This window comes from Anomaloglossus baeobatrachus, chromosome 3, assembly GCF_048569485.1.
Source record: "Anomaloglossus baeobatrachus isolate aAnoBae1 chromosome 3, aAnoBae1.hap1, whole genome shotgun sequence".
NCBI lineage: Eukaryota > Metazoa > Chordata > Amphibia > Anura > Aromobatidae > Anomaloglossus > Anomaloglossus baeobatrachus.
Genome location: NC_134355.1, coordinates 42,483,607 through 42,511,378, shown reverse-complemented (window position 1 = coordinate 42,511,378; position 27,772 = coordinate 42,483,607). Strand labels below are relative to the sequence as shown.

The 27,772-nt window shown below is 47.1% G+C and overlaps 1 protein-coding gene across 1 annotated transcript; it reads left to right on the top strand.

The window, feature by feature from the left end:
• Positions 1-331: 331 nt before the first annotated feature.
• Positions 332-27,470, top strand: LOC142294922 (putative deoxyribonuclease tatdn3-A). Its single transcript, XM_075337987.1, has 10 exons — positions 332-449; positions 11,608-11,640; positions 13,817-13,890; positions 14,823-14,904; positions 19,660-19,722; positions 20,392-20,501; positions 21,324-21,379; positions 23,874-23,986; positions 24,341-24,421; positions 26,968-27,470. The coding sequence occupies exons 1-10, from the start codon at positions 378-380 to the stop codon at positions 27,109-27,111; spliced, it is 828 nt and encodes a 275-aa protein (XP_075194102.1). The 5' UTR covers positions 332-377; the 3' UTR covers positions 27,112-27,470.
• Positions 27,471-27,772: the final 302 nt, after the last annotated feature.

Genomic DNA, 27,772 nt, shown 5'->3' with positions numbered 1-27,772 from the left:
GATTGAGGAGGGAGAAATGTCATGGATGAATTTGTTACCCCGGAGTCTCCTATTACAGGACGCACTGGTATCAGTGAGCTCTGCACCACCGGCTGCTCTGTCATAATAGTAAAGTCAGGGGACACAGAATAGGAGGGAATGGCGCCATTCTGGGCTGTTTCCAGAGACGTTGACAGACAAGTAATTGTCTAGTAGAGGCCAGCCTCTAGGGGGCAGTATGGAAACGTGACATCAGACGCCTCAGGATTAGTTAGTTCACTCCCTGATACAATGAGCTGTAACACTCTGACATATCACGTGATCTGCATCTGTATCACGTGCAGAGCTCCGCCCCTACTCACCGCCCCAATGTATGAGTGACTGAAGGCTGCGGCGCCATGTTGGGTGCGGGTATGACAGGCGGCTATGTGGACTGTCACTGCCACATGACAGCTGAGGAGTTCTCTCAGGTAATAATCACCGGGGTGTCGCTATGTGCCCTCCTCACTGCTTCATAGACAACTCTATAAGTATATACTGCCAGCGGCGGCCATTTTGTTGTAGAGTAGCAGTGGAGACATCCAGTCCTGGCCCTCTAGTGATGGGAGCGCCCTCATACTTTCCTATGGTGATAGGTGACATTACATGGAGAGAGATGTGGTCTCATGGTCTCAAGAGACATTACGTGGACGAATGACATTGAGAGCAGGACACATCTGTAGTGTTCAGTATATCTTTGTGCATGGTGACCCCCCCCCCCCGAAATGTGCGACCAGAAAGAGGGGCCACTAATTATAGGGGCTGAATAGGATGAATTCTGGCTATAGGGGAACGCTGACTCAGGGAATGCCGGCTATAGGGGAACACTGGTCTCAGGGAATGCCGGATATAGGGGAACGCTGACTCAGGGAATGCCGGATATAGGGGAACACTGGTCTCAGGGAATGCCGGATATAGGGGAACGCTGACTCAGGGAATGCCGGATATAGGGGAACGCTGACTCAGGAAATGCCGGCTATAGGGGAACGCTGACTCAGGGAATGCCGGATATAGGGGAACACTGGTCTCAGGGAATGCCGGATATAGGGGAACGCTGACTCAGGGAATGCCGGATATAGGGGAACGCTGACTCAGGGAATGCCGGCTATAGGGGAACGCTGACTCAGGGAATGCCGGCTATAGGGGAACGCTGACTCAGGAAATGCCGGATATAGGGGAACGCTGACTCAGGGAATACCGGCTATAGGGGAACGCTGACTCAGGTAATGCCGGCTATAGGGGAACACTGGTCTCAGGGAATGCCGGATATAGGGGAACGCTGACTCAGGGAATGCCGGATATAGGGGAACGCTGACTCAGGGAATGCCGGCTATAGGGGAACACTGGTCTCAGGTAATGCCGGCTAAAGGGGAACGCTGACTCAGGGAATGCCGGATATAGGGGAACGCTGACTCAGGGAATGCCGGATATAGGGGAACGCTGACTCAGGGAATGCCGGATATAGGGGAACGCTGACTCAGGGAATACCGGCTATAGAGGAACGCTGACTCAGGGAATGCCGGCTATAAGGGAACACTGACTCAGGGAATGCCGGCTATAGGGGAACACTGACTCAGGGAATGCCGGCTATAGGGGAACACTGACTCAGGGAATGCCGGCTATAGGGGAACATTGGACCCAGGGAATGCCGGCTATAGGGGAATGCTGACTCAGGGAATGCCGGATATAGGGGAATGCTAACTCTGGGAATGCCGGCTATAGGGGAATGCTGACTCAGGGAATGCCGGCTATAGGGGAACATTGGACTCAGGGAATGCCGGCTATAGGGGAACGCTGGACTCAGGGAATGCCGGCTATAGGGGAACGCTGGACTCAGGGAATGCCGGCTATAGGGGAACGCTGGACTCGGAATGCCGGCTATAGGGGAACATTGGACTCAGGGAATGCCGGATATAGGGGAACGCTGGACTCAGGGAATGCCGGCTATAGGTGAATGCTGACTCAGGGAATGCCGGCTATAGGGGAACATTGGACTCAGGGAATGCCGGCTATAGGGGAACATTGGACTCAGGAAATGCCGGCTATAGGGGAACGCAGACTCAGGGAATGCTAGCTATAGGGGAACATTGGACTCAGGGAATGCTGGCTATAGGGGAACACTGGTCTCAGGTAATGCCGGATATAGGGGAACGCTGACTCAGGGAATGCCGGCTATAAGGGAACACTGACTCAGGGAATGCCGGCTATAGGAAAACACTGACTCAGGGAATGCCGGCTATAGGGGAACACTGACTCAGGGAATGCCGGATATAGGGGAACGCTGACTCAGGGAATGCCGGCTATAGGGGAACGCTGACTCAGGGAATGCCGGCTATAGGGGAACGCTGACTCAGGGAATGCCGGCTATAAGGGAACACTGACTCAGGGAATGCCGGCTATAGGGGAACACTGACTCAGGGAATGCCGGCTATAGGGGAACACGGACTCAGGGAATGCCGGCTATAGGGGAACATTGGACCCAGGGAATGCCGGCTATAGGGGAATGCTGACTCAGGGAATGCCGGATATAGGGGAATGCTAACTCAGGGAATGCCGGGTATAGGGGAATGCTGACTCAGGGAATGCCGGCTATAGGGGAACATTGGACTCAGGGAATGCCGGCTATAGGGGAACGCTGGACTCAGGGAATGCCGGCTATAGGGGAACGCTGGACTCAGGGAATGCCGGCTATAGGGGAACATTGGACTCAGGGAATGCCGAATATAGGGGAACGCTGGACTCAGGGAATGCCGGCTATAGGGGAACGCAGACTCAGGGAATGCCGGCTATAGGGGAACATTGGACTCAGGGAATGCCGGCTATAGGGGAACATTGGACTCAGGAAATGCCGGCTATAGGGGAACGCAGACTCAGGGAATGCTAGCTATAGGGGAACATTGGACTCAGGGAATGCTGGCTATAGGGGAACGCTGGACTCAGGGAATGCCGGCTATAGGGGAACGCTGACTCAGGGAATGCCGGCTATAGGGGAACGCTGACTCAGGGAATGCCGGCTATAGAGGAACACTGACTCATGGAATGCCGGCTATAGAGGAACGCTGACTCAGGGAATGCCGGCTATAGGGGAATGCTGACTCAGGGAATGCCGGCTATAGGGGAACGCTGACTCAGGGAATGCCGGCTATAGGGGAATGCTGACTCAGGGAATGCCGGATATAGGGGAACGCTGACTCAGGGAATGCCGGCTATAGGGGAACGCTGACTCAGGGAATGCCGGATATAGGGGAACGCTGACTCAGGGAATGTCGGCTATAGGGGAACATTGGACTCAGGGAATGCTGGCTATAAGGGAACACTGACTCGGGGAATGCTAACTCAGGGAATGCCGGGTATAGGGGAACACTGACTCAGGGAATGCCGGCTATAAGGGAACACTGACTCGGGGAATGCTAACTCAGGGAATGCCGGCTATAGGGGATCATTGGACTCAGGGAATGCCGGCTATAGGGGAATGCTGACTCAGGGAATGTCGGCTATAGGGGAACATTGGACTCAGGGAATGCCGGCTATAGGGGAACGCTGGACTCAGGGAATGCCGGCTATAGGTGAATGCTGACTCAGGGAATGCCGGCTATAGGGGAACATTGGACCCAGGGAATGCCGGCTATAGGGGAACATTGGACTCAGGGAATGCCGGCTATAGGGGAACGCAGACTCAGGGAATGCTAGCTATAGGGGAACATTGGACTCGGGGAATGCCGGCTATAGAGGAACGCTGACTCGGGGAATGCCGGCTATAGGAGAACGCTGACTCGGGGAATGCCGGCTATAGGGGAACGCTGACTCGGGGAATGCCGGTTATAGGGGAACGCTGACTCAGGGAATGCCGGCTATAGGGGATTGCTGACTCAGGGAATGCCGGCTATAGGGGAACATTGGACTCGGGGAATGCTGACTCAGGGAATGCTAGCTATAGGGGAACATTGGAGTCAGGGAATGCCGGCTATAGGGGAACGCTGACTCAGGGAATGCCGGCTATAGGGGAACGCTGACTCAGGGAATGCCGGCTATAGGGGAACGCTGACTCAGGGAATGCCGGCTATAGGGGAACGCTGACTCAGGGAATGCCGGCTATAGGGGAACGCTGACTCAGGGAATGCCGGCTATAGGGGAATGCTGACTCAGGGAATGCCGGGTATAGGGGAACGCTGACTCAGGGAATGCCGGCTATAGGGGAACGCTAACTCAGGGAGTGGGAACTACAGGGGAACGCTGACTCAGGGAATGCCGGCTATAGGGGAACACTAACTCAGGGAATGCCGGCTATAAGGGAACGCTGACTCAGGGAATGCCGACTATAGGGAAACGCTGACTCGGGGAATGCCGGCTATAGGGGAACGCTGACTCGGGGAATGCCGGCTATAGGGGAACACTGACTCGTGGAATGCCGGCTATAGGGGAACGCTGACTCAGGGAATGCCGGCTATAGGGGAACGCTGACTCAGGGAATGCCGGCTATAGGGGAAAGCTGACTCAGGGAATGCCGGCTATAGGGGAACGCTAACTCAGGGAATGCCGGCTATAGGGGAACGCTGACTCAGGGAATGCCGGCTATAGGGGAACGCTGACTCAGGGAATGCCGGCTATAGGGGAACGCTGACTCGGGGAATGGCGGCTATAGGGGAACGCTGACTCGGGGAATGCCAGCTATAGGGGAACGCTGACTCAGGAAATGCCGGCTATAGGGGAACGCTGACTCGGGGAATGCCAGCTATAGGGGAACGCTGACTCAGGTAATGCCGGCTATAGGGGAACGCTAACTCAGGGAATGCCGGCTATAGGGGAACGCTGACTCAGGGAATGCCGGCTATAGGGGAACGCTGACTCGGGGAATGCCGGCTATAGGGGAACGCTGACTCGGGGAATGCCGGCTATAGGGGAACGCTGACTCGGGGAATGCCGGCTATAGGGGAACGCTGACTCGGGGAATGCCGGCTATAGGGGAACGCTGACTCGGGGAATGCCGGCTATAGGGGAACGCTGACTCGGGGAATGCCGGCTATAGGGGAACGCTGACTCAGGGAATGCCGGCTATAGGGGAACGCTGACTCAGGGAATGCCGGCTATAGGGGAACGCTGACTCAGGGAATGCCGGCTATAGGGGAACGCTGACTCAGGGAATGCCGGCTATAGGGGAACACGATCTCAGGTTACATAGGGGAATGTCCACATGGCATCTTTTTCTGTTATTTTTTTAGTAGCTTTTTTCCTCCCCTTCTTCTGAGAGCCATAACTTTTTTTTTATTTTTCCGTTAGTATAGCTATATAGGGGCTTGTTCTTTTGTGTAGGACGACTTGTACTTTTGAATGGCACCATTCATTCTGCCCCATATTGTACTGAAAAACGGGGGAAAAGATTCCAAGTGCAGTAAAATTGCAAAAAAAAGTGCAATTTCACATTGTTATTCTTTTTTATTTACCATACTATTCACTATATGGTAAAATTAACCTGTCGGTGTGATCCCTCACGTCGGTACGAGTTCGTTGATGCCAAATATGTATAGTTTTAAATTTCGCTAAGGGGTTAAAAAAATTCAGAAATTTGTCAAAAAGAATAGAATTGTGCTTTTGTCGCCATTTTCGAAAACTCGTAGCGTTGTCATTTTTCGGGATCTGGGGCTCAGTGACAGCTTATTTTTTGCCTCTTGAGCTGACGATTTTAAGTATGCCATTTTTGGGTAGATTTGATGTTTTGATCGCCTGTTATTACATTTTATTGCATTCTCGAGGTGGCCAAATAAAACAATTCTGGTGTTTTAATTCTTTTTTCTTTACGGCTCAGTTTATTTTCTTTTATATTTTGATAGATCGGGCATTTCTGAACGCGGCGATACCAAATATGGGAATATTTTTTTATTTTATTTTCATTGTTTTATTTTTCAATGGGACAAACGGGACGGGTGGAGATTGAAATTTTCTTTTTTTTCATATTTTTAAAATCTTTTTTTTTTTTTTTTACTATTATTTATTTTTTTTTTTTTACTAGTATTTGAATCCGCTATTGTCTGATCGCTTCTGCTGTGCAGAGCGACACTTCAGAATCAGCGCCGCTCTGTACAGCAAAAATCACAGTCTATATGAACAGGAACTATGTCATGACAGTGACTGAGGTCATCGCCTGACCCCCCCCCACCCCTCAGTTGTCATGACATCCCATCGGCACCCCACGATCAGATCACAGGGCCGCCAATGGGAGCGGGGAATGACACCCTCCGCACTGGTGCACCTTAAATCCCGCTATCACTGCAAACATCATCTCGCCCTAAAGGAATGCGGCCGTCAATTTCACATTTTTTGTATGTGCGGCCAATTTACCCAGCCGAGTTTGTAATCCCCCTAGAGCATTTCCGAAAATGATACACCTGCCGACTGCAACCATATAGGAAGATCTAATTCAATCTGCCCGCAGTTTGGGCAGCACAGATTGTCTGACAGGTTCACTTTAATTCAGGCCGCAGACCAGAATCCACACTTTTACCATCCGCACTCGCAGTTCATCCATCGCACGCACCCTCAGGCAAAATACGAAGTGATCACTCTCAGATAGGAGTCGTGCGACTTTACCACTCACAAGGGGGAGGTCATATCTAATAATGTGGGTCCGTCACTACCTGGACTCGCGGCCAGCAAAATTCAAAACGTTCTGCAGCTATGGGCTCGGTTCCACTTGGGTTTGCACGGATGAGTGCAATCCGATAAAATTTCAGACTGCACACGCATCAGTGCAAAACTATGGGGCAGTATCCATCTGCGATTGATTTCTCAGGCCATGTCAAAATGCGGAATCAATCGTTTGGCAGCGAGTCTTGACTCACGCACCCCAATACAAGTCTATGGGGGCGTGTGAAACATCAGACTGCACTTGCATGTCATCCGACTGCAGTGTGATATATGCAGGGACAGAAAGAAGAGGAGATGGAGAAAGTGTTCCCTCCCTCTTCTCTGCAGCTGTGATACGATCACAAGATTGCATCACACTCGTAGCAGAGGGTCATTAGCATATCGCTCCCCATGCTCTCTCATCAGCAGCTATACGCAAGAGGAACTGTATCCATATTAGAACACTTACCCAATCCTGCATTCTCCTGCTCTTCTCCGCTTCTCTTATGCACCACAGGACCGCAGCTCTCACAGCCTTCCTCACTGTGGCCCGGTTTTTACTTTTTCACTGTAAGTCTATGACACCCTTGTTCTGAATCTTATAGACTCAAATTAAGGCCCCCTTCACACGTCCGTGATTCCGGTATGTGTGATGTCCGTGATTCCGGTATGTGTGATGTCCGTTTTCACATACCAGAGACACGGACATACGCAGACCCATTAAAATCAATGGGTCTGACCACACATCAGTGTTTTACACAAGGACCGTGTGTCTGTGTGGAGTACATGCGTGTCAGTGTGTTCCAGGTGGTGACATTTTTCTCCGGCAGCACGGGTGTCACACAGGCCGCACACTGATGTGATCCGTGTGACATCAGTGTGACACATACTGGAGAAAACACATGTCTTTGAAATAAAATGGTTTTCGATACTCTTCTGTTTCCAGCGCTGCTGTCATCGGCGCTGATGTCACTTGCTTCCGGGCCCGCTCATTATGTTCATTACATATTCATTGCGCTGCGGAAACCTTTCAGAGGGTTCGGAAATTTCTTAAGAAAATTCCATTTTCTAAGGCGCACAGGTCCTTGCAACCAAAAACGCACCCTGTGCCGGAAAAACGCACCTTGTGCCAGAAACGGATTGGAAAAAAGCATGCTTTTTTTGTTCGTATTTTGTCCCATGTGTTTATTATACTAAAATCAATGGCTGGAAGGGCTAAAGAAAGCAGGACACAAACGCACAAACAATGGACATGGTGCAAAACCCAAAAGTGCAAGGAAAAAAGAAGCAGGGTGCGCACAGCACTTCTGAAATCTCATAGACTTTGCTGGCAGAAGGAAACTGCACCAAAAAAAACACGGCAAAAAACTCAGCGTGTGCACACAGCCTAAAGCCCTGAGATCATGTTTTCAGGATGTTCAAAGGTAATCCAGTGACAGAAGAAAAAAGCAGCAACCGCCATGACATCAATCCAGACTTATATTGAGAGCGGTGTGTGACGCCCCTGGACTAGTCAGGTCATCACAGGGTACTGCACGCTCTTTAACTCCCAGTGCAGGACTCAACCCCCATGGTTCTGGGTTCCCATCTGCAGTGCTGCCTCCACCAGCATTCACAAATCCTAGTTACACCTTGCACCACACCCTGTCAGGCACACCAGTGGGCTGCTAAGCTGGAATAAGGCCGCCATCTAGGGGTCAGACACGGAGGTGGGAGGTGACAAGTCAGTTCAGTGGTAGCCCTCGAGCTGTGAGGAGCTCAGAGGAAGCTGGGAGTTGGAGCTCCCAGGGGAAAAGCAGCCTATGTCGCAGGCGGTAGTCTGGACCCGGAGGAGTCGGAGACCCGGTCATGGGAGATTGGGACTGGGTGCTTGGCTAGTCTTGGAGTATAGCCAGCAGACGCAGTTCAATAGCAGGGCTGGGACCGAAGGCACGTCGGGGTACATGGACCCTAGGTCGGAGAGAAGCTTCAAGCAACCCGGCAATTAACCTGCGGAGGACAGGACCTATATGAACTGTTCCCACGAAGCTCAGAGATCAGGGGCACTAGCGCAATGAGGGGGATAGGGCTTTCCAAGCAAAGCAGCCCACTGAAATCCCAAGCGTGAGCTCCTGAGAGCAAGCTCCTCTGCTACTCCTAGAAGGGAGCGGGGCCCGGAAAGCTCAAAGCTGACGGGCCACCTGAACACTCTAAAATTTTGTGCCAGGAGGCAGGCCACAGACCACCAGGCAGTGCGGCAGGGGACGGGACCCAGACGAGCTCCCCAAGAGGGCAGCGGCAGTCAGAGACTTGGTTTACCACATTGTCAGCGTCTGTTTCTGTGCTGAGTGAGTACCTGCAACCAGTGAGCCTGCGCTCCCCCTTCACCCCAATCCACCGTCCAGAGTCCTGGGGCCTTCCCCTACCCGTGGAGGGTAACGTCATCCTGCTGCCCCACTCCATCACCCCGGGTACTCCCAACGGCAGCAGCGGTACTCCCAATTACCGCACACCACCGGTGGCGTCACCAACTATATCTCCCCTGTAAATAACTCCCCCTTTTAAATTTAAGAGTGGCCCCAAGCCCCCGGGTCGGGAGACCCTTGAGCCACGAGTAATCAACCCTGGTTCCGAGCGGTTCAACTTCTGCAGGGGCGACACAAGTGCATTAAAATCATGGAGGTCTGAGGTCGGGCGCCGGTGCCTTGAATGACGATGGCCGTTTTTCGTGAATGCGCTTCTAAGGGTCCTCACTATCAAAGGATTCCTTAGTATTGCACAGATGATAATTCCATCACCTCTACAAAATTAAAATCCTGCAGGCATACAGTGTTGGTCTCTCTTGAGGACCAGAGTTGGGCAACACTTCTCGAACCCTATCTATATGGACCACCCAATTTGGCAGTCCTGGAGCATCCTCCCTCCCGTGGATATAATGTCAATCTGGCTCCAGATTTCAAAATACAAATTGCAATTATTTATTAAATCGATCTATTCACCCTGATGGGGCTGGTGTTTTTACCGTGAGAATACTTGTCAAAAGATGTCAGACACCTGCAAAAAATAACTCAATAGCACACATGAAAATAAACACCTTTATAATATAATGCTCAAAAAAATAAAGGGAACACTAAAATACCATTGTGTTGTTTAAGCGTTCCCTTTTATTTTTTTGAGCATTATATATCTTATCACAGAACATTTTTTTTCTTTCTCCTCCTGGCCTGATCATTCTCAGGTCATGCAAGATCTGTATTCGGCGAGGACAGATTTTCACATGCTGAGATAGGAAATGACAGTCTTCATAAGATTCTATGGAGGAAGGAGGAGCTGGAGTTTTCCATAGAACTTTATAGGCACCAACTGTCATCTCCTATCTCAGTAATGGGAAAATCTGCATTCGTGGAAGACATGTTAACTGGGAATTGCAAATTTTGAGAATGAATGATCAATTCTGGAGGAGAAAGAAGCAGATTTATTTGATAACTAGCTGTAGTACCCAGTGTTGCCCGGGATAGTATCTATCTCTCTCCCAGTCTCTGTCTGTCTCTCTATTGCTCTATCCATCTGTCTCTATCTGTCTCTCTTTGTCTGTCTCTGTCTGTCTGTCTCTCTCCATCTGTCTCTTTCCCTGTCTGTCTCTCTATTTTTTTGTCTGTCTGTCTCTCTGTCTGTCTCTCTGTCTCTGTCGCGGTGTGTTTCTGTGTGTCTGTCTCGGTATCTCTGTCTGTCTTTCTCTATCTCTCTGTCTGTCTCTGTGTGTCTGTCTGTCTTTTTCCCTGTCTGTCTCTTTGTCTGTATCTTTCCCTATCTGTCTTTATGTCTGTATATTTCTCTGTCTCTCTATCTCTTTCCCTGTCTATCTGTCTCTCTCTATCTGTCTCTTTCTCTGTTTATCTGTCTGTCTGTATCTTTCCCCATCTGTCTCTTTCCCTGTCTGCCTCTATTTGTCTCTTTACCTGTCTGTCTCTGGCTGTCTGCCTCTTTCCCTGTCTGTCTCTGTTTGTCTCTGTCACTTTCCCTTTCTGTTTCTTTCCCTGTCTTTGTAACGCCTCTTTCCCTGTCTGCTTCTATCTGTCGCTTTCCCTGTCTGTCTCTTTCCCTGTCTGACTCTCTCTTTCTGTCTCTTTCCCTGTGTGTCTCTGTCTGTGCGTATTGTCTCTTTCTGTCTCTCTATCTGTCTCCACCGACATCATACGGTATTATGTCACACATTAGCTTCTTATACTAAGAATGGCCTTCGTTCCTATAGCAACCAATCACAGCTGCTATTAATGACCTGTAGCTCCCAGCTCCATTCATTTTAATGGAGGCAGCTTTTTTGGTGAATAACTGTAAAGTGCGGGGTTACATTTTTATCTCAAAACATAGTCTACGATGTTCCCATGGTCACATGAGGAGTCTGTGCAACATTTTGTGATTGTAAATGCGACGGTGCGGAATCCTTTAGCAGATATACACACACACACACGCACACACACATACAATGAGCTCAATATATTAGATATACTGTATATTAAAAAGTTGCTTATTTTCATGTTAATTTCTGAAAAAAATAAATACAACAAATGCTGCTCTTTAAAGTCAGAAATGCCGCCATGCAGAACACTTCCGGTATATCAGTAGTAATGAATCAATGCCCTTGAAATTTTTTTTTTTTGTTTTTTTTTACAACATATTTCCCAGGGAAGATTCCCGTATCTCGTCAGGAAATGAAAGAAAAGAAAAAATACCCAAAAACCAAATTTGTGTCACTGTGATGTATTGTCTGCCGTCCTGTCCCCGTCTCACAAGCTGAGAGGTCACTATACGCTTCCTCCTCATTCATCCTATTCGTATACATTCACCATTCATGTGTATTTCTTTGAAGCCATAAAATAGTGAAATAAACAGGTTTACACCTAAGAATAACTGAGGCCTTGCGTCCCTGCGGTGCGGCTTCTCGGAGACGACTGGTGGCCGCAGTAATACAAATATTTTCTTTTGCAGGACACAGCGGAAATTCTGGAAAGATCAAGAAAAGTAGGTAGAAAGCTTTTTATTTTTTCATTATTTGGGGGTATTCCAGTTTTAGACATTAAGGGGGAGATTAATTGCAAACTTTACTCCTGCTTTTCAGCAAAATTACGATTTTTCTTAAATCAGCTCCATCCCTGTTCTAACAAGTCGGAGAAGTGAGGTCAAGTGCTGCAGATTTGCTATAATTTATGGCAGCAAATGGCGCAAGTTATAGCAGAAATTTACTCCTACCTATGATAAGAGGCAACTTCAGAATTCAGCACATGAGCGGCCTCATAGATGTGCCATTAAAGAGAATCTGTCTGCAGGTTTTTTCTATGTAATCAGAGATTAGCATGATGCAGGGGCTGAGACCTTGATTCCAGCGATGTCACTTACTAGTCTGTGTGTTACTGTGACATTAAACTCAATGTTTTATCAGCAAGAGATTATCACTCCCAGACAAGCTGCCTTGTGCCTCCTAGTCCTGCTCTGTGTAACCCCACCCCATCACTGATTGACAGCTTTCTGCTTATGCACAGTGTACACAGAAAGCTGCCAATCAGTGATGGTAACTGTCTCTCTGTCTCTCCCCCAGTCTCTGTATGTGTGTCGCTGTCTGTCTGTCTCTCTGTCTGTCTCTTTCCTTGTCTGTCTGTTTCTATCTCTCTGTCTGTATTTGTATGTCTATCTGTCTCCATCTCTGTTTCTGTCTCTATGTGTGTGTCCGTCTGTCTCTTTTTCCCCATCTGTCTCTTTAACCGTCTGTCTCTTTGACCGTCTGTCTCTTTCCAGGGCTGTCTCTTTCCAGGGCTGCCTTTTTGCCCGGCTGTCTCTTTCCGGGGCTTTCTCTTTACAGGTCTGTCTCTTTCCCCATATGTCTCTTTCCAGGGCTGTCTCTTTCCAGGGCTGTCTCTTTCCCAGTCTGTCTCTTTCCCAGTCTGTCTCTTTCCCAGTCTGTCTCTTTCCCAGTCTGTCTCTTTCCCCGTCTGTCTCTTTCCCCGTCTGTCTCTTTCCCCGTCTGTCTCTTTCCCCGTCTGTGTCTTTCCCCGTCTGTGTCTTTCCCCGTTTGTCTCTTTCCCCGTTTGTCTCTTTGCCCAGACTTTCTCTTTCCAGGGCTGTTTCTTTCCTCGTCTGTCTCTTTCCTCGTCTGTCTCTTTCCTCGTCTGTCTCTTTCCTCGTCTGTCTCTTTCCTCGTCTGTCTCTTTCCTCGTCTGTCTCTTTCCTCGTCTGTCTCTTTCCTCGTCTGTCTCTTTCTCCGTCTGTGTCTTTCCCCGTCTGTGTCTTTCCCCGTTTGTCTCTTTCCCCGTTTGTCTCTTTGCCCAGACTTTCTCTTTCCAGGGCTGTCTCTTTCCTCGTCTGTATCTTTCCCCGTCTGTGTCTTTCCCCGTCTGTATCTTTCCCCGTCTGTATCTTTCCCCGTCTGTGTCTTTCCCCGTCTGTGTCTTTCCCCGTCTGTGTCTTTCCCCGTCTGTATCTTTCCCCGTCTGTGTCTTTCCCCGTCTGTGTCTTTCCCCGTCTGTGTCTTTCCCCGTCTGTGTCTTTCCCCGTCTGTGTCTTTCCCCGTTTGTGTCTTTCCCCGGCTGTCTCTTTCAAGGGCTGTCTCTTTCCAGGGCTGTCTCTTTTCCCGTCTGTCTTTGCCCGGTTGTCTCTGTCTGTCTCTTTCCAGGTCTGTCTCTCTCTATCTCTCTGTCTCTTTCCACGTCTGTCTCTGTCTGTCTCTTTCTGTCTCTCTTTATCCGTCTCACCACTGACATCTTATTACCTCACACATAAGCTTCTTATACTAAGTTTATTTTGTTCCTATAGCAACCACTGACAGTTGCTATTAATAACCTATAGCTTCCACCTCCATTCAGTTTAATGGAAGCAGGATTTTTGGAGAGTAACTGTAAAATGCGGGGTTAAATTTTCCCATCCAAACATAGTCTATGACGTTCCCTGAGTCACATGGAGTGTCTGTGCAAAATTTCGTGATTGTAAATGCGACAGTGTGGATTCCTTTAGTAGACATACATACACACATACGCTCAGCTTTATATATTATACATATATATATATATATATATATATATATATATATATATATATATATATTTATTTATTGCACATTTAGTTACTTAATTTTGGGAAACCCCTCTAAACGCTCAAATCTATCCTTTTTCTATACTGTATTAGAAGACATTGCTGTATCTTCCAGGGAGGAGTTCGGGCGCTCGTATCGGTTACAGAACACGCCGGAGAGCTGGAAAGTCTCCTACATCTATCCGAGAGGTTAGTTTTTAATATTAGGAATTAAACCTTTGTTACAAAATGTTCTCCATATTTGGAGGGTTCTTCCCATCTTCATAGATGGATTGCCGGAGAGACCGACCACCGATTCCTCATAGCTTGTAAGCACAGCACTAATGCTGGGTGAGATTAGGTGATGGGCACCCTCATCTCAGGAACGGCTGACAATTATAATAAGCGGTAAATTGCAACATTGCTTTATGACGATTGGAATAACCATTTAAAGGGATTGTTCACCTCTTTCTTAAATGCCCAAGTATGAAGAATTTTTTTTCACCATGGCGAGAACACAGCAAGTCCTTAAAGGTGTTTTCTTATCCCCTACATATAAGTGTATGAAGAATTGGCCCCCTGTCATGAGAACGGGGCTCTGTCTTGAGCCGCTGTCAGCATGCACATCTGCCCCTATTCATTTCTATGGGGGTTTTGAAAGCTGGCATGTGTGCCCACCTCTGTGCTGACAGCGGCATGTGACTGAAACACATTTTTGAGATAGATAGGGGTCCCAGCGGTCGGGTCTGCATCTATTCTATTTCTATGACATATTCTGTAGATACTTTAGTTAAAGGGAACCTGTCATCAGGTTTTTGACTTATGAGCTACGGTCACCACCACTGGGCTCTTATATATAGCATTGTAGAATACGGTCTATAAGAGCCCAGGCCGCTCTGTATAACGTAAAAAACACCTTTATAATACTCACCTAGGGGCGGTCCGGTCTGGTTATATACAGTATTCTGGAACACTGTATGTAAGGGTATACAGGTGGTGGCCACAGCTCATTAGGGAAAAACCTGGTGACAGGTTCTCTTTAAGAAGACTGACCCCGGTCCAGCGGCCAGATCTTTAGTCCGGTCCGGTGAGCATCCTCCTTGCCTGCCGGTGTTGATTTGGCTATGTTGCCTGTTTTCCAGGTACCCCAGTTACGTCATGCCATGTTTTGGAGTGCACCCTATCCAGAGTAGAGCAGATGGGTATCACAGTGTGACATTGCAGGTAGGTAATTGCATCTTGATCATATATCTCTGGTCACCAGTTTTGCAATAATGATGATTTTGTAATTTGATCTCAGTGTCACTATACCTCTATAGAGTAAAACAATCTTAAAGAAGTTATCCACTACCTTAACTCATTTCATTTTTTATTCATCAATCGTACTATGTGCCACTAAATGCACTCATACTCTTCTTATAGTAATATAAACCCTTTATCATGCAGATATCATCATTTGGTGTCTACTAGCAGCAGCGCTGATGTTTACATCCTTCGTTTCCTCTCCCAGGCTTACTGTGCTCTGTTACTGCAAGTTCCATCATGCAATGCAGTAGCCTGTGATCCAGCACTTACTTCAACCGCTCCCTCCTCCAACCTGTGCTGCTGAAGATATTGGGAGATACCAAGTGTCAGAGTAGCCCAGAGTAGGAACCAGTCCATCTGGCAATTGCCAGATGTCCAGTACAGCCCTATCACTGTGTTTGTTAGGCAAATTTCGGCACTTTTCAGCTGTCCATGTCAGTGATTGGATTAACTAAACCCTTTGCTAGTGAAGTGCTACGATCTGCATTTCAAAAGCAAAGGTGTCGGTGTTGTGAATGTCAGTTATGCTTTGGCTGCTGTGAGGCTCCCTCTTGTGGCCAGGAATGGTTTGGTCAGAGACCAGGTGTGTTGAGCTATGGGCGTTTCCATTGCTAACTCTCTGCTTATTTAAACCCTGGTCTGCTAGCAGGCTAGGCCGGATGGCAGTTGTTCTTTGTTCACCAGCCTGCTTCATCCTGCTCCAGACCACATCTACCCCAGATAAGTGCTTGGCTCTTTATTTTTGTTTGGTTCTTTTTGTTCTTATCTGAGTTTGTCATTTGCTGTGGTTGTTTTCAGTTTATTTGCATGCAGGGATCTTCCCTTTCAGTTGCTTAGCTGGGAAGCTCCCTGCAGCTATGTTTGGAGTATTGATCCTATAAGTCCATGTGTTTGTTGCTTCTTGAATTTGTAATGGTTCCTGCTTTCTGTTCATTGGTATGACAAGAGCGCCTGGTATATGACGGAGTTCAGATCTAGTGATCTGAGGGCTTTTTTGTACTATCAGGTATTTGGACTTTTGCAGGGTTTTTCTCTGGCCACCATCAGCCCCTTTCCTATCCTGTCCTATTTAGTCAGTAGGGCCTCACCTTTTGCTAATCCTATCATTTATCTGTGTACTGTGTTTTCCTATATCACTGCAGTCTTTGAATGTGGGGGGCTTGCTATTCTTGTCTATTTTCTGAGGCAGAGAGTTATTCATCTTTCCTTCCTTTAGGATAGCTATTTCTCCGGCTGGGTTCGCGGTGCACAGGATGTTAGTTCACCCCTCGGCTACTTCTAGTGTTGATGGTTAGTAAGGGGATGGCGGCCAGATTAGTTGCCAATGCTCTTGTCACCTTTTACCAATGATTTTTGGGTATCACCCCAGGTTCCTCTCGGGGCAGATTGAGGCGTCTGACTGTCCAGGGGTGGATTCGGTGGTACACAGAATGCAGCAGATTTGGGGGCAGGTAGTGGATAAATTGTTTCAATCCCAAGAATCTGCCCAGAAGTTTGCCAATCGGCGTCGGACTGTTGGTCCCCGGTTTAAAGTGGGGGACATGGTGTGGTTGTCCTCTAAAAATATTCCTATGAGAGTTCCATCTCCTAAATTTAAGCTCAGATTTATTGGACCTTATAAGATTTCGGAGATTATTAACCCTGTATCTTTCTGTTTGACTCTGCCTGTGTCATTTAAGATTCACAATGTCTTCCATAAGTCCTTGTTGAAGAAACATGTGGAGCCAACAGTTCCTGCAGCAGCGCCTCCTGACCCTGTTTTGGTACAGGGGGATCTGGAGCATGAGGCTGAAAAAATTCTGAATTCCCATCGCAGTAGGCGACAGCTTCAGTACCTTGTGAAATGGAAGGGTTATGGCCAGGAGGATAACTCTTGGGTTGTGGCTTCTGACATTCATGCGGACAGGTTGGTTCGCGCCTTCCATCATGCTATGATGATCAGAGAATCAACATGGGTTTATGAGGGATCGATCCTGTCAAACTAATTTGATCAGCTTCTATGAAGAGGTAAGTTCAAGCCTGGACCAGGGAAATGCAGTGGATGTTGTGTATATGGACTTTTCAAAAGCTTTTGATACGGTGCCACACAAAAGGTTGGTACATAAAATGAGAATAATGGGGATAGGGGAAAATATGTGTAACTGGGTTAAAAACTGGCTCAGTGATAGGAAACAAAGGGGGGTTATTAATGGTACGTACTCGGACTGGGTCTCAGTTCATAGTGGGGTACCACAGGGGTCAGTATTGGGCCCGCTTCTTTTCAACATATTTATAAATGACCTTGTTGGGGGCATGCGGAGTAGAATTTCAATATTTGCAGATGATACTAAACTCTGCAGGGTAATCAATACAGAGGAGGATAATTTTATATTACAGGGAGATTTATGTAAATTGGAGGATTGGGCTGAGAAGTGGCAATTGAAGTTTAATGTAGATAAATGTAAGGTCATGCACTTGGGTAGAGGAAATAACATTTATGATTATGTACTTAATTGTAGAACACTGGGTAAAACAGACACAGAAAAAGACTTGGGTGTATGGGTGGATGGTTAACTTCACTTTAGTGGACAGTGTCAGGCAGCTGCTGCCAGGGCTAATAAAATAATGGGATGTATTAAAAGAGGTATAAGTGTTCATGAAAAAAATATAGTTCTACCTCTGTACAAGTCACTAGTGCGACCGCACTCAGAATACTGTGTACAATTCTGGTCACCGATATATAAGAAGGACATAGCTGAACTGGAGAGGGTGCAGAGAAGAGCCACCAAGATTATTAGAGGAATGGGTGGGCTGCAATACCAAGACAGGTTATTAAACTTGGGGTTATTTAGTTTGAAAAAACGAAGGCTTAGGGGGGATCTAATCACAATGTATAAACATATGAGGGGACAGTACAGAGACCTTTCCAAAGATCTTTTTACACCTAGGCCTGCGACTGGAACACGGGGGCATCCGCTACGTCTTGAGGAAAGAAGGTTTAATCATAATCACAGACGAGGATTCTTTACTGTACGAGCAGTGAGACTATGGAACTCTCTGCCGCATGATGTTGTAATGAGTGATTCACTACTAACATTTAAGCAGAGCCTGGATGCCTTTCTTGAAAAATTTAATATTACCAGTTATGTATATTAGATTTTATGACAGGGTGTTGATCCAGGGAACTAGTCTGATTGCCGGATGTGGAGTCAGGAAGGAAATTTTTTCCCCATTGGAACTTGTTTGCCACATTGGGGTTTTTTTTTGCCTTCCTCTGGATCAACATGTTAGGCTACGGGTTGAACTAGATGGACTTAGAGTCTCCCTTCAACCTTAAAAACTATGATACTATGATACTATGAAACTATGCTCATCCTGAGCGACCCGGTGGCGTTGGTGAGGGTTCGGTGACCCGTCCTCAAGGGGGGGGGGTACTGTTGTGAATGTCAGTTATGCTTTGGCTGCTGTAAGGCTCCCTCTTGTGGCCAGGAATGGTTTGGACAGAGACCAGGTGTGTTGAGCAATGGGCGTTTCCATTGCTAACTCTCTGCTTATTTAAACCCTGGTCTGATAGCAGGCTATGCTAAATGTCAGTTGTTCTTTGTTCACCAGCCTGCTTCATCCTGCTCCAGACCACATCTACCCCAGATAAGTGCTTGGCTCTTTATTTTTGTTTGGTTCTTTTTGCTCTTATCTGAGTTTGTCATTTGCTGTGGTTATTGTCAGTTTATTTGCATGCAGGGATCTTCCCTCTCAGTTGCTTAGCTGGGAAGCTCCCTGCAGCTATGTTTGGAGTATTGCTCCTATTAGTCCATGTGTTTGTTGCTTCTTGAATTTGTAATGGTCCTGCTTTCTGTTCATTGGTATGACAAGAGCGCCTGATATAGGATGGAGTTCAGATCTAATGATCTGTGGGCTTTTTTGCACTATCAGGTATTTGGACTTTTGAAGGGGTTTTTCTCTGGCCACTATCAGTCTCTTTCCTATCCTGTCCTATTTAGTCAATAGGGCCTCACCTTTTGCTAATCCTATCATCTATCTGTGTATTGTGTTTTTGCTATATCACCGCAGTCTTTGAATGTGGGGGGCTTGCTATTCTTGTCTATTTTCTGAGGCAGAGAGTTATTCATCTTTCCTTCCTTTAGGATAGTTAGTTCTCCGGCTGGGTTCGCGGTGCACAGGATGTTAGTTCACCCCTCAGCTACTTCTAGTTGTGATGGTTAGTAAGGGGATGGCGGCCAGATTAGTTGCCAATGCTCTTGTCACCTTTTACCAATGATTTATGGTGGTCTTCCATGGTTCCGGATCATAACATGTCGGCCCCTGCTGTCACTGCTGAATGTAACAGTCAGCTCAGCCTGTGAGGCAGATTAGTTGTGATTCACTCCAAAACATCTACACTCACCATCAGGAGCCCAGTGATAATTTCCATTCATTTGGTCTGATTTCTGTGCCGGAAGAGGAAGAATCAGAGGAGGAAGTGGAATCTGTACAACAATCCGAGACGCGCTCGTAAAATCTATACATCCAATACAAGTACATTACAAAAAAGTATTGTTTAGAAGAACTATGATATATGGCATATGGGTGAAAAGGTAGTGGAAAATCCCTTTAAGTTATATATTATGGTTTTCTTTATGCACCTCTGTGTGCTATTACTCATGATATACTGTTATTTTCTACTGTTGATTGTAGGATCTGGAGCCTGCTCTTGAACAGTTTGAAAAGTACAAGGATCACCTTGTCGGCATTGGAGAAGTAAGGGTTAAATCACACACTTTTGCATGTACAGTTGATTTTTGCACCCTCATTGACACTAAAAAGACCAGTGATAAGTTGATATCAAGGTTGGATTGAGACAATAATTTACTTTCACATCTATAAAATCCTTCTATTCCCCACATCACTGATCACATACAAGATATATGGTAGATGTCTGTAGCCGCCACCAGGGGGAGCTCACTGCATTCAGAGTTCAATCCTAGCTATAGACATTTATATACAGTGAGCTCCCCCTAGTGGTGGCTTTTGCTGGTTAGATTTTCATCATTTATTAGACAAAAAGACAGAGTTCCCTATTACAGATATAGTTATCAGAATTCATGGGAAGGGTGGGCATTAGATTTCCGTAAGGTCTGCTATATTTAGGGGTAATCGGACCAGGAAGCTGGGCCCATTTGTCAGTGTACACCTGGCATGTCATGAATAATAGGTGCTAAGACCCCCATCTGTTTTCTGGACAGCTGACATTACTACAGAGGAAGGTCAGCAGAAGGTATTTCGGCAAATTGCTTAGGAGATGACCACATCCCCTTTATTCTAGCAATAGGTGGGGGAGCTTAATGTCCAAAAATATCAGAAAATAGGCACATTAATTTTTTTTTATCTGTGTCACTAATGTATATACGGATATTTTTTTCCATACAGATTGGGTTGGACTTCACCCCCTGGCTCACTCCCACCTCCAAGGAACGAGAAGAGCAGCTGAAGGTCTTTCAGATACAATTAGACATCGCGAAACGCTTGGACCTACCAGTGTCAGTATATAGCGGGGCCCATACAAAGGCTTCAGCTTATTATAGGGGTTCGCCCATCGCAGATCTTTATGACAAATCCATAAGATATGCTGTAGATGTCTGATAGGTAAATGTAAGCCCCACCAGCTACCTCCAGACTGGGGGTCCCATGGTCTTCTGCACCCAACCCTGAAAGTTGTCCCTCTCTCCATGCACTTCAATAGGAATCACAAAAACAGCCGTCCAAGAGAGCTTTCACCAGTTGGACTGTGTCTTAGTGGATACCCCATAACCTCTTAGGTGAACAACACCATTCTCCTCTAATAGGGTCACCCTATTGTGCGCCTTTCTTTTTACAGTATTTTCGGATCCAAGTGTCCTTGGCTCCTTCTGTGACCGCCATAGTGGTAAAGGGAGAGAGTGAAAGATAGACATTAATTTTGCATAAGGTTACTTAAAGGGGATGGGTCACCATGTCATAAGTGGAGAGTTTTTGCTTTTTTATTATTCCTAAAAAGGCCCCTGGAACTATAAAGCAGATAAAAAAAGCAAAAAATGGAATACTCAGCGGGAATTAAAGCAAAAACTGAACACACATTTGACCTGGTGACGTGTCCCCTTTAAGGAACATTTATTGAAAAATAAGGGGGATCAGCCATCTTCCTTCCGATATGGGACTTTCTCTCTTCTACACTAGATCCACACCCGAAAAAACACAGGTGATTGTATGGGAATCCCATTATCCTGGACCCCTTATCTCTATCATCTGACCACCAGGGGATGTGTACAGGAAGGTATTGCTAAAAATATAAATATATATATATATATTTTTTTTTTTTACAGAAATGTCCACTCTCGATCCGCAGGAAGACAAACAATAGCTTTTCTTAAAGAACAAGGTAGGAACATTGTAGCAATCAAGTATTGAATTACAATATTGATTTCATGTAGATATTCAGATTCTTCCTTCTTAAAGGGCTTATGGGACAATCCATTTTTAATCCAGGTCAACCCCTGTAAAATAACAGCGCTCATACTCCCCTTTGGTGCAGGTGCTGTTCCAGCTGTGTCAGTGCGGCCTCTCCGGCGGATTTTTACGTCACATGATCCTTGTGGCCAATCAGCTGCCGCTTCTCTTTCCCCGCCTTTGAATGTATCACATACATCCAGAGGAAATTAAATAGCAGCAATTCTAACATCCACCAGATGTAAGATTTTTGTCTGAAGGCAGGAGAGTGAAGTGGCCGCTGACTGGTTTCAGAGTTTTGCGTAATGTAACAATCTCATATGATCCCCATGAAACGCTGTGTTGAAACTGCTGGAACAGCACCGGCACCAGAGTTGAGTAGAAGTGTTTATATTTAACAACATATGGATTGAGAAGGGGTTGTCCAAGTAGTGGACAACTCTTAAGTGGGCTTTACACGCTACGATATCGCTAATGCGAAGTCGTTGGGGTCACAGAATTTGTGACGCACATCCGGCCGCTGTAGCGATGTTGCTGCGTGTGACACCTATGAGCGATTTTACATCGTCGCAAAAACGTGCAAAATCACTCATCGGTGACATGGGGATCCCTTCTCAAATATCGCTACTGCAGCAGTAACGAAGTTGTTCCTCGTTCCTGCGGCAGCACACATCGCTCCGTATGACACCGCAAGAACGAGGAACCTCACCTTACCTGCCTCCCGGCCACAATGCGGAAGGAAGGAGGTGGGTGGGATGTTCATCCCGCTCATCTCCGCCCCTCCGCTTCTATTAGGCGGCGGTTCAGTGACGCTGCTGTGACGTCGCTGTGACGCTGAACGAACCGCCCCCTTAGAAAGGAGGCGGTTCGCCGGTCACAGCGATGTCGCCGGGCAGGTAAGTAGTGTGATGGGTTTGGGCGATTTTGTGCGGCACGGGCAGCGATTTGCCCGTGTCGCACAACAGATGGGGGCGGGTACCCACGCTAGCGATATCTGTACCGATATCGCAGTGTGTAAAGTGGCCTTTAAAGGGAATCTGTCACCAGATTTGTCCCCTATAAGCTGCGGCCACCACCAGTGAGCTTTTATACTCAGCATTCCAGAATGCTGTATATAAGGAACTGGAGAGATGAAATTCAGCCTTTCAGTATTTTGTCAGAGCAGATATCCATACTGATAGAATAGTGAAGGCTGCAACTGATCATTGGCTGCATGATTGACTGCAACAGTAAAGGCTACTTTACACACTGCGATATCGGTACCGATATCGCTAGTGTGGGTACCCGCCCCCATCTGTTGTGCGACACGGGCAAATTGCTGCCCGTGGCGCACAACATCGCCCAGACCCGTCACACATATTTACCTGCCCAGCGACGCCGCTGTGACCGGCGAACCGCCTCCTTTCTAAGGGGGCGGTCCGTGCGGCGTCACAGCAGCGTCACTGAACCGCCGCCCAATAGCAGCGGAGGGGTGGAGATGAGCGGGACGTAGCATCCCGCCCACCTCCTTCCTTCCGCATTGTGGCCGGGAGGCAGGTAAGGAGAGGTTCCTCGTTCCTGCGGTGTCACACGGAGCGATGTGTGCTGCTGCAGGAACGAGGAACAACCTCGTTACTGCTGCAGTAACGATATTCGAGAATGGACCCCCATGTCACCGATGAGCGATTTTGCACGTTTTTGCAACGATGCAAAATCGCTCATAGGTGTCACACGCAACGACATCGCTAATGCGGCCGGATGTGCGTCACGAATTCCGTGACCCCCAACGAGATCGCATTAGCGATGTCGTAGTGTGTAAAGCCCCCTTTACACAACATAACACTGTCACATGACCACCGGGAGACGCTGTGCCGACATTGCAGAACTGGTGCCATTCTGTGAGGTAAGAATTGAGTTTATTATGTTTTGCACTGCAGACTTTTTAGGAAAGAGTTTTCCAGTTTTAGGACCCCAGTAAACCTTTGATTTGTGTATATACATATATATATGTAGGTGGACAGAAAATAATAACAATTTGCTGTAACGGTTTCAGCATTTTGAGATTTCCAATACTCTTTTAAAATCCATTTTCTTTGATTTGTATTTAAATTATTTGCCATTATGGGTTATCTGAATTATCTGAAATGAAAACAGATTTGGGGGGAGATTTACCTGTGAAAACTGGATCTGTGAATCTGACTCAGTTGCCCTTAGCAACCAATCAGATTCCACCTTTCATTTTCCAAAGAGTCTGTGAAGAATGAAAAGTGGAATCTGATTGGTTGCTAAGAGCAACTGAGTCAGTTTCACTTTACAGAGTCCACCTACCTTTGGACCACCCTATGTATGTATGTATGTATATATGTATATATATATGTTCTATATATTCATTTTGGTCTCTTTATCTAGTGATAACTTGATATTTGTCATTGTTTGTGGATTTTTAGGTGCTGAGAAAGTCTTGCTGCACAATTTTGCTGGTCGCCCCTCGGTTGCATTGGAGGGGGTGCAGGCGGGATACTTCTTATCCTTTCCCCCTGCGGTCGCAAACAATGATCATGTAAGTAAAATTATTCTGGACTGAGTAAAGGGGGTCTCTGAGATCAGAAGAGATTGCTTCAGGGATGAGGGGAGGGATGCTAGAAGTAGGAATTCAGAATTACTGTACTGATTATGTGTTGTTTGAGCTTTTTTCCATTTGTGCATTTCCTACCATAAATTGCAGCAGATCCTAAAAGTTTTCTTGCTTTGGCTGGGATCTACTCTTGTTTTTGGCAAGAATTGGACCATATACTGTATATGGCGGTGTGAATATGTTTTCAGACACCTTTGGGACGTGTTATGTTCTATATTGCTTCCAGTTATTATTTTTTTGGAATTAATAGATTTTATTCTGAATTTGCACAAATTTTAGAGAGAGAAGCTGATAAAACGGATCCCACTGGAGAACATCTGCCTGGAGACCGATTCACCGGCTCTCGGACCAGAGAGACAGGTACGAAGAAGGCCATGACTGCTGTGTACATAAATGTTAAAGTGACACTGTAGAGCGGATGATATGTTGATCATGAGTGGAGGTTACTCTATCGAGCAACGGAGTTTTCGGCCGCAACTCGAGTACCAAGCATGATGGAAGTGTCACAGGTGTCTGTCGGACAGTCCTGTGCTGTCAGGCTTTAGAAGGTCGCAGTGTTTAGCTACATAAACTGCTCCCTGACATTCTCTTCTTCTCTGCTTCAACGTTAATCCTTTTCCCTTTAGGACCCTGCGTATTTCCTTACCTTTCAGCTGCTAATTATCAGCACTTCCCTTTATGTCCTTAAATACTGTCATTCCCCCTTAGTCCTTGCTGGTGATAGAGTTCAAAACCTTTACAGGCCTTTATGCAAGCAGACGGCTTATATTCATCTGAAGAAACATTGTTGTTCGTTGCTGTACTTCTTCCTGAGTCATTCTGGAGATAAGTTGTTCAACTGCTTCCCCCTGTGTGTGCTCCCTGTGTCTTCTTTAGAGCTTAATGGGGTTGACTAAGTGCTCATCCTTTCCTCTTCCCTACCTAGGGCGCAGTTTAGGATCAGCCAGGGTCAGGTATCCTGCTCGGCGCAGAGGTGTGGAACCTATCTAGGGTATTCAAGGGAGCCAAGTGCCAGCGGAAGGTTTTGTCAGGGGTCACAATCTCCCTCTTCCATAGACACAGGGTTTTCCTTCCCTTCCCTGTTGCCATATGCCTGGTATAGCCCATACCTAACATGACAAGAAGTCAATGGGAATGTCGAATATTTTCAAATTTGGATGCTCGATCGAGTAACAAGCTGTGGCGAGAACGATCACTCATCACTAATTATAATACTACCACTATAGTCAGGGAATGCTACTTAACCAGTTTCCGAATTCTGTCCATAAACGAGCTCCGATCCATTATACCCAAGTTGATTGATGCGCATTTAATTTTTTCATGACCCCGCCATTTTTCTTTTTTTTTCCCCTTTGTCTAAAAGATCTCCATAGACATTAGAGTAGCGTTGGCCGAGCTCGCCGATATCGACAGGTTTGTCTAATGGCCTATTGTGTATGGGAGCCCCCGTCTCTTTCCCGACTGAAAATATTGAGGGGGGTAAGGATCAGACATCTCTCAATTTCGACTTCAGATCCCTTTGTTCTTGATGAGATAAGGCAGCACTGGAGGGATCCGGCAGCGGCTCTCTTGTAGAGGACATGGAAACACGTGGCAGAGCTCAGGGCCGGCTCCAGGTTTTTGTGGGCCCTGGGCGGAAGAGTCCCAGTGGGCCCCATAAACACGCAGACACACACACATACACAGATACATACATGTACATATACATATTTAAAGACAAACTCACAAAAATACATATAAACAGACAAATCTATACAGTCATATACACTGACATACATAGATACACATCATACATGCATACATACAGAGACACACACTGCTATGCTGCATACATACATATAGACAGACACACACATACTGCTCTGCTACATACATACATACATACAGACACACACATACTGCTCTGCATGCATACATACATATAGACAGACAAACACATACTGCTCTGCTGCATACATACATACAGACAGACAGACACACACACACTGCTCTGCTGCAGACATACATATAGACAGACACACACACACACACTGCTCTGCTGCATACATACATACAAACACACACCTTGCTCTGCGGGGCCCACACACGCGGCTCTGCGGGGCCCACACACGCGGCTCTGCGGGCCCACGCACGCGGCTCCGGGGGCCACACACGCGGCTCTGCGGGGGCCACACACGCGGCTCTGCGGGGCCCACACAAGCGGCTCTGTGGGGCCCACACAAGCGGCTCTGCGGGGCCCACATACGCGGCTCCGGGGGCCACACATGCGGCTCTGCGGGGCCCACACAAGCGGCTCTGCGGGGCCCACACAAGCGGCTCTGCGGGGCCCACACACGCACGGGGGGACAGGGAGGGGCGGGGAGGGAGTGATGTCCCACATACTGATCAGGTCACGGTGCAGATGGGGCCCACATCGCTGGCTGGCACTGTGACTCCTTCATCTGTGCGATCGAGCAGGACGCCGGGCGGTAGCTCCGCCCGCAGATGATGCTCAATGCAGGAGAACACAGTGAACGCTGTGGTCTGCGGGCCTTAAAGGGCCGGCAGCCACAGTTTCCAGTGCCAAGGACTGTGGTCCCCGGAACTCGGCCCGTGGGCAGCAGAACTGACGAGGCCGAGTGGGCCCCCCAGCTCTCCAGGGCCCCGGCATTTGCCCGGGTATGCCGCGTGCTGACGCCGGCCCTGGCAGAGCTAGTGATACTCCTTATGGAGAAGTCGGAGAACTGCCGAACCATCATTTGGCCAACAGCCATCCAAAGTATATGGCCGACAAGAACAGTTTGATCCGCTGACATGTTTACACACTTGATGACCACTTTCTTTTGATCGCTGGTTGATTATCAGTTTTTGGAAATGGTCCTTTAGTTATTCATTTATTACTAACACCATGACTCTCCTTATTTTAGGAAAGGAATATCCCATCCAACATCTTCATCCCCTGTGAATACATTGCTCATGTGAAGGGTCTTTCGTCCGACAAAGTCTGCGAGGCGACTGCGCATAATGCATTCCGGCTTTTCCCAAAGATTTGTTTCAAGCTGAATGAATAATATATATATAAAGGGGTTTTCCAGGAATATAATGACATTGATTCGGATTCTTGACATCCTGACGATCAATTGATTGAGTAGGCGGCGTAGGCGTCATTGTATACGGGACATAGCGCCACTTATTTTGTAGAGGCTGTGTCTCGTATTGCAACTCTGAGCTACAATCAGCTGACGACTATCGAACCCCCACCAATCTGATATTGATGAGATATTAATATTTTAGTTTTGGAAAACTCCTTTAAATAGTCAGTTTGGTTATTTATGTCTATGATTGTGTGATATTAAATGAGTTGAAGGAAAGTCTGCGTGACCTGTATAATGTATGTACTGTATGTGTATGTTCTGTTTTTTAATAAAGTTATTTGACATTTACGATCCCTTTTATTTGGTACCAAATATTTGGGGTTCAACTTCATATCCTCAATATTTCAAAAGTCTTTTAACCCCTTCCCGCTGCAACCAATTTTGTCATTTTTGTGCTTTAGTTTTTTCTTCTCCTTTAGTTTTACTTTTCTATTAGCCTTTTCAGGGATTTTGGGTTTTTTTTGCAGGATGTTTTAGTTTTCAATCACATTGTAACTCTCACCGCTGGTGTGGAGGCAGCCAGTGGGGTTACTAGACCCACTGTACCACAGGGGGGTCCTGGTCTTACCCATTAGTG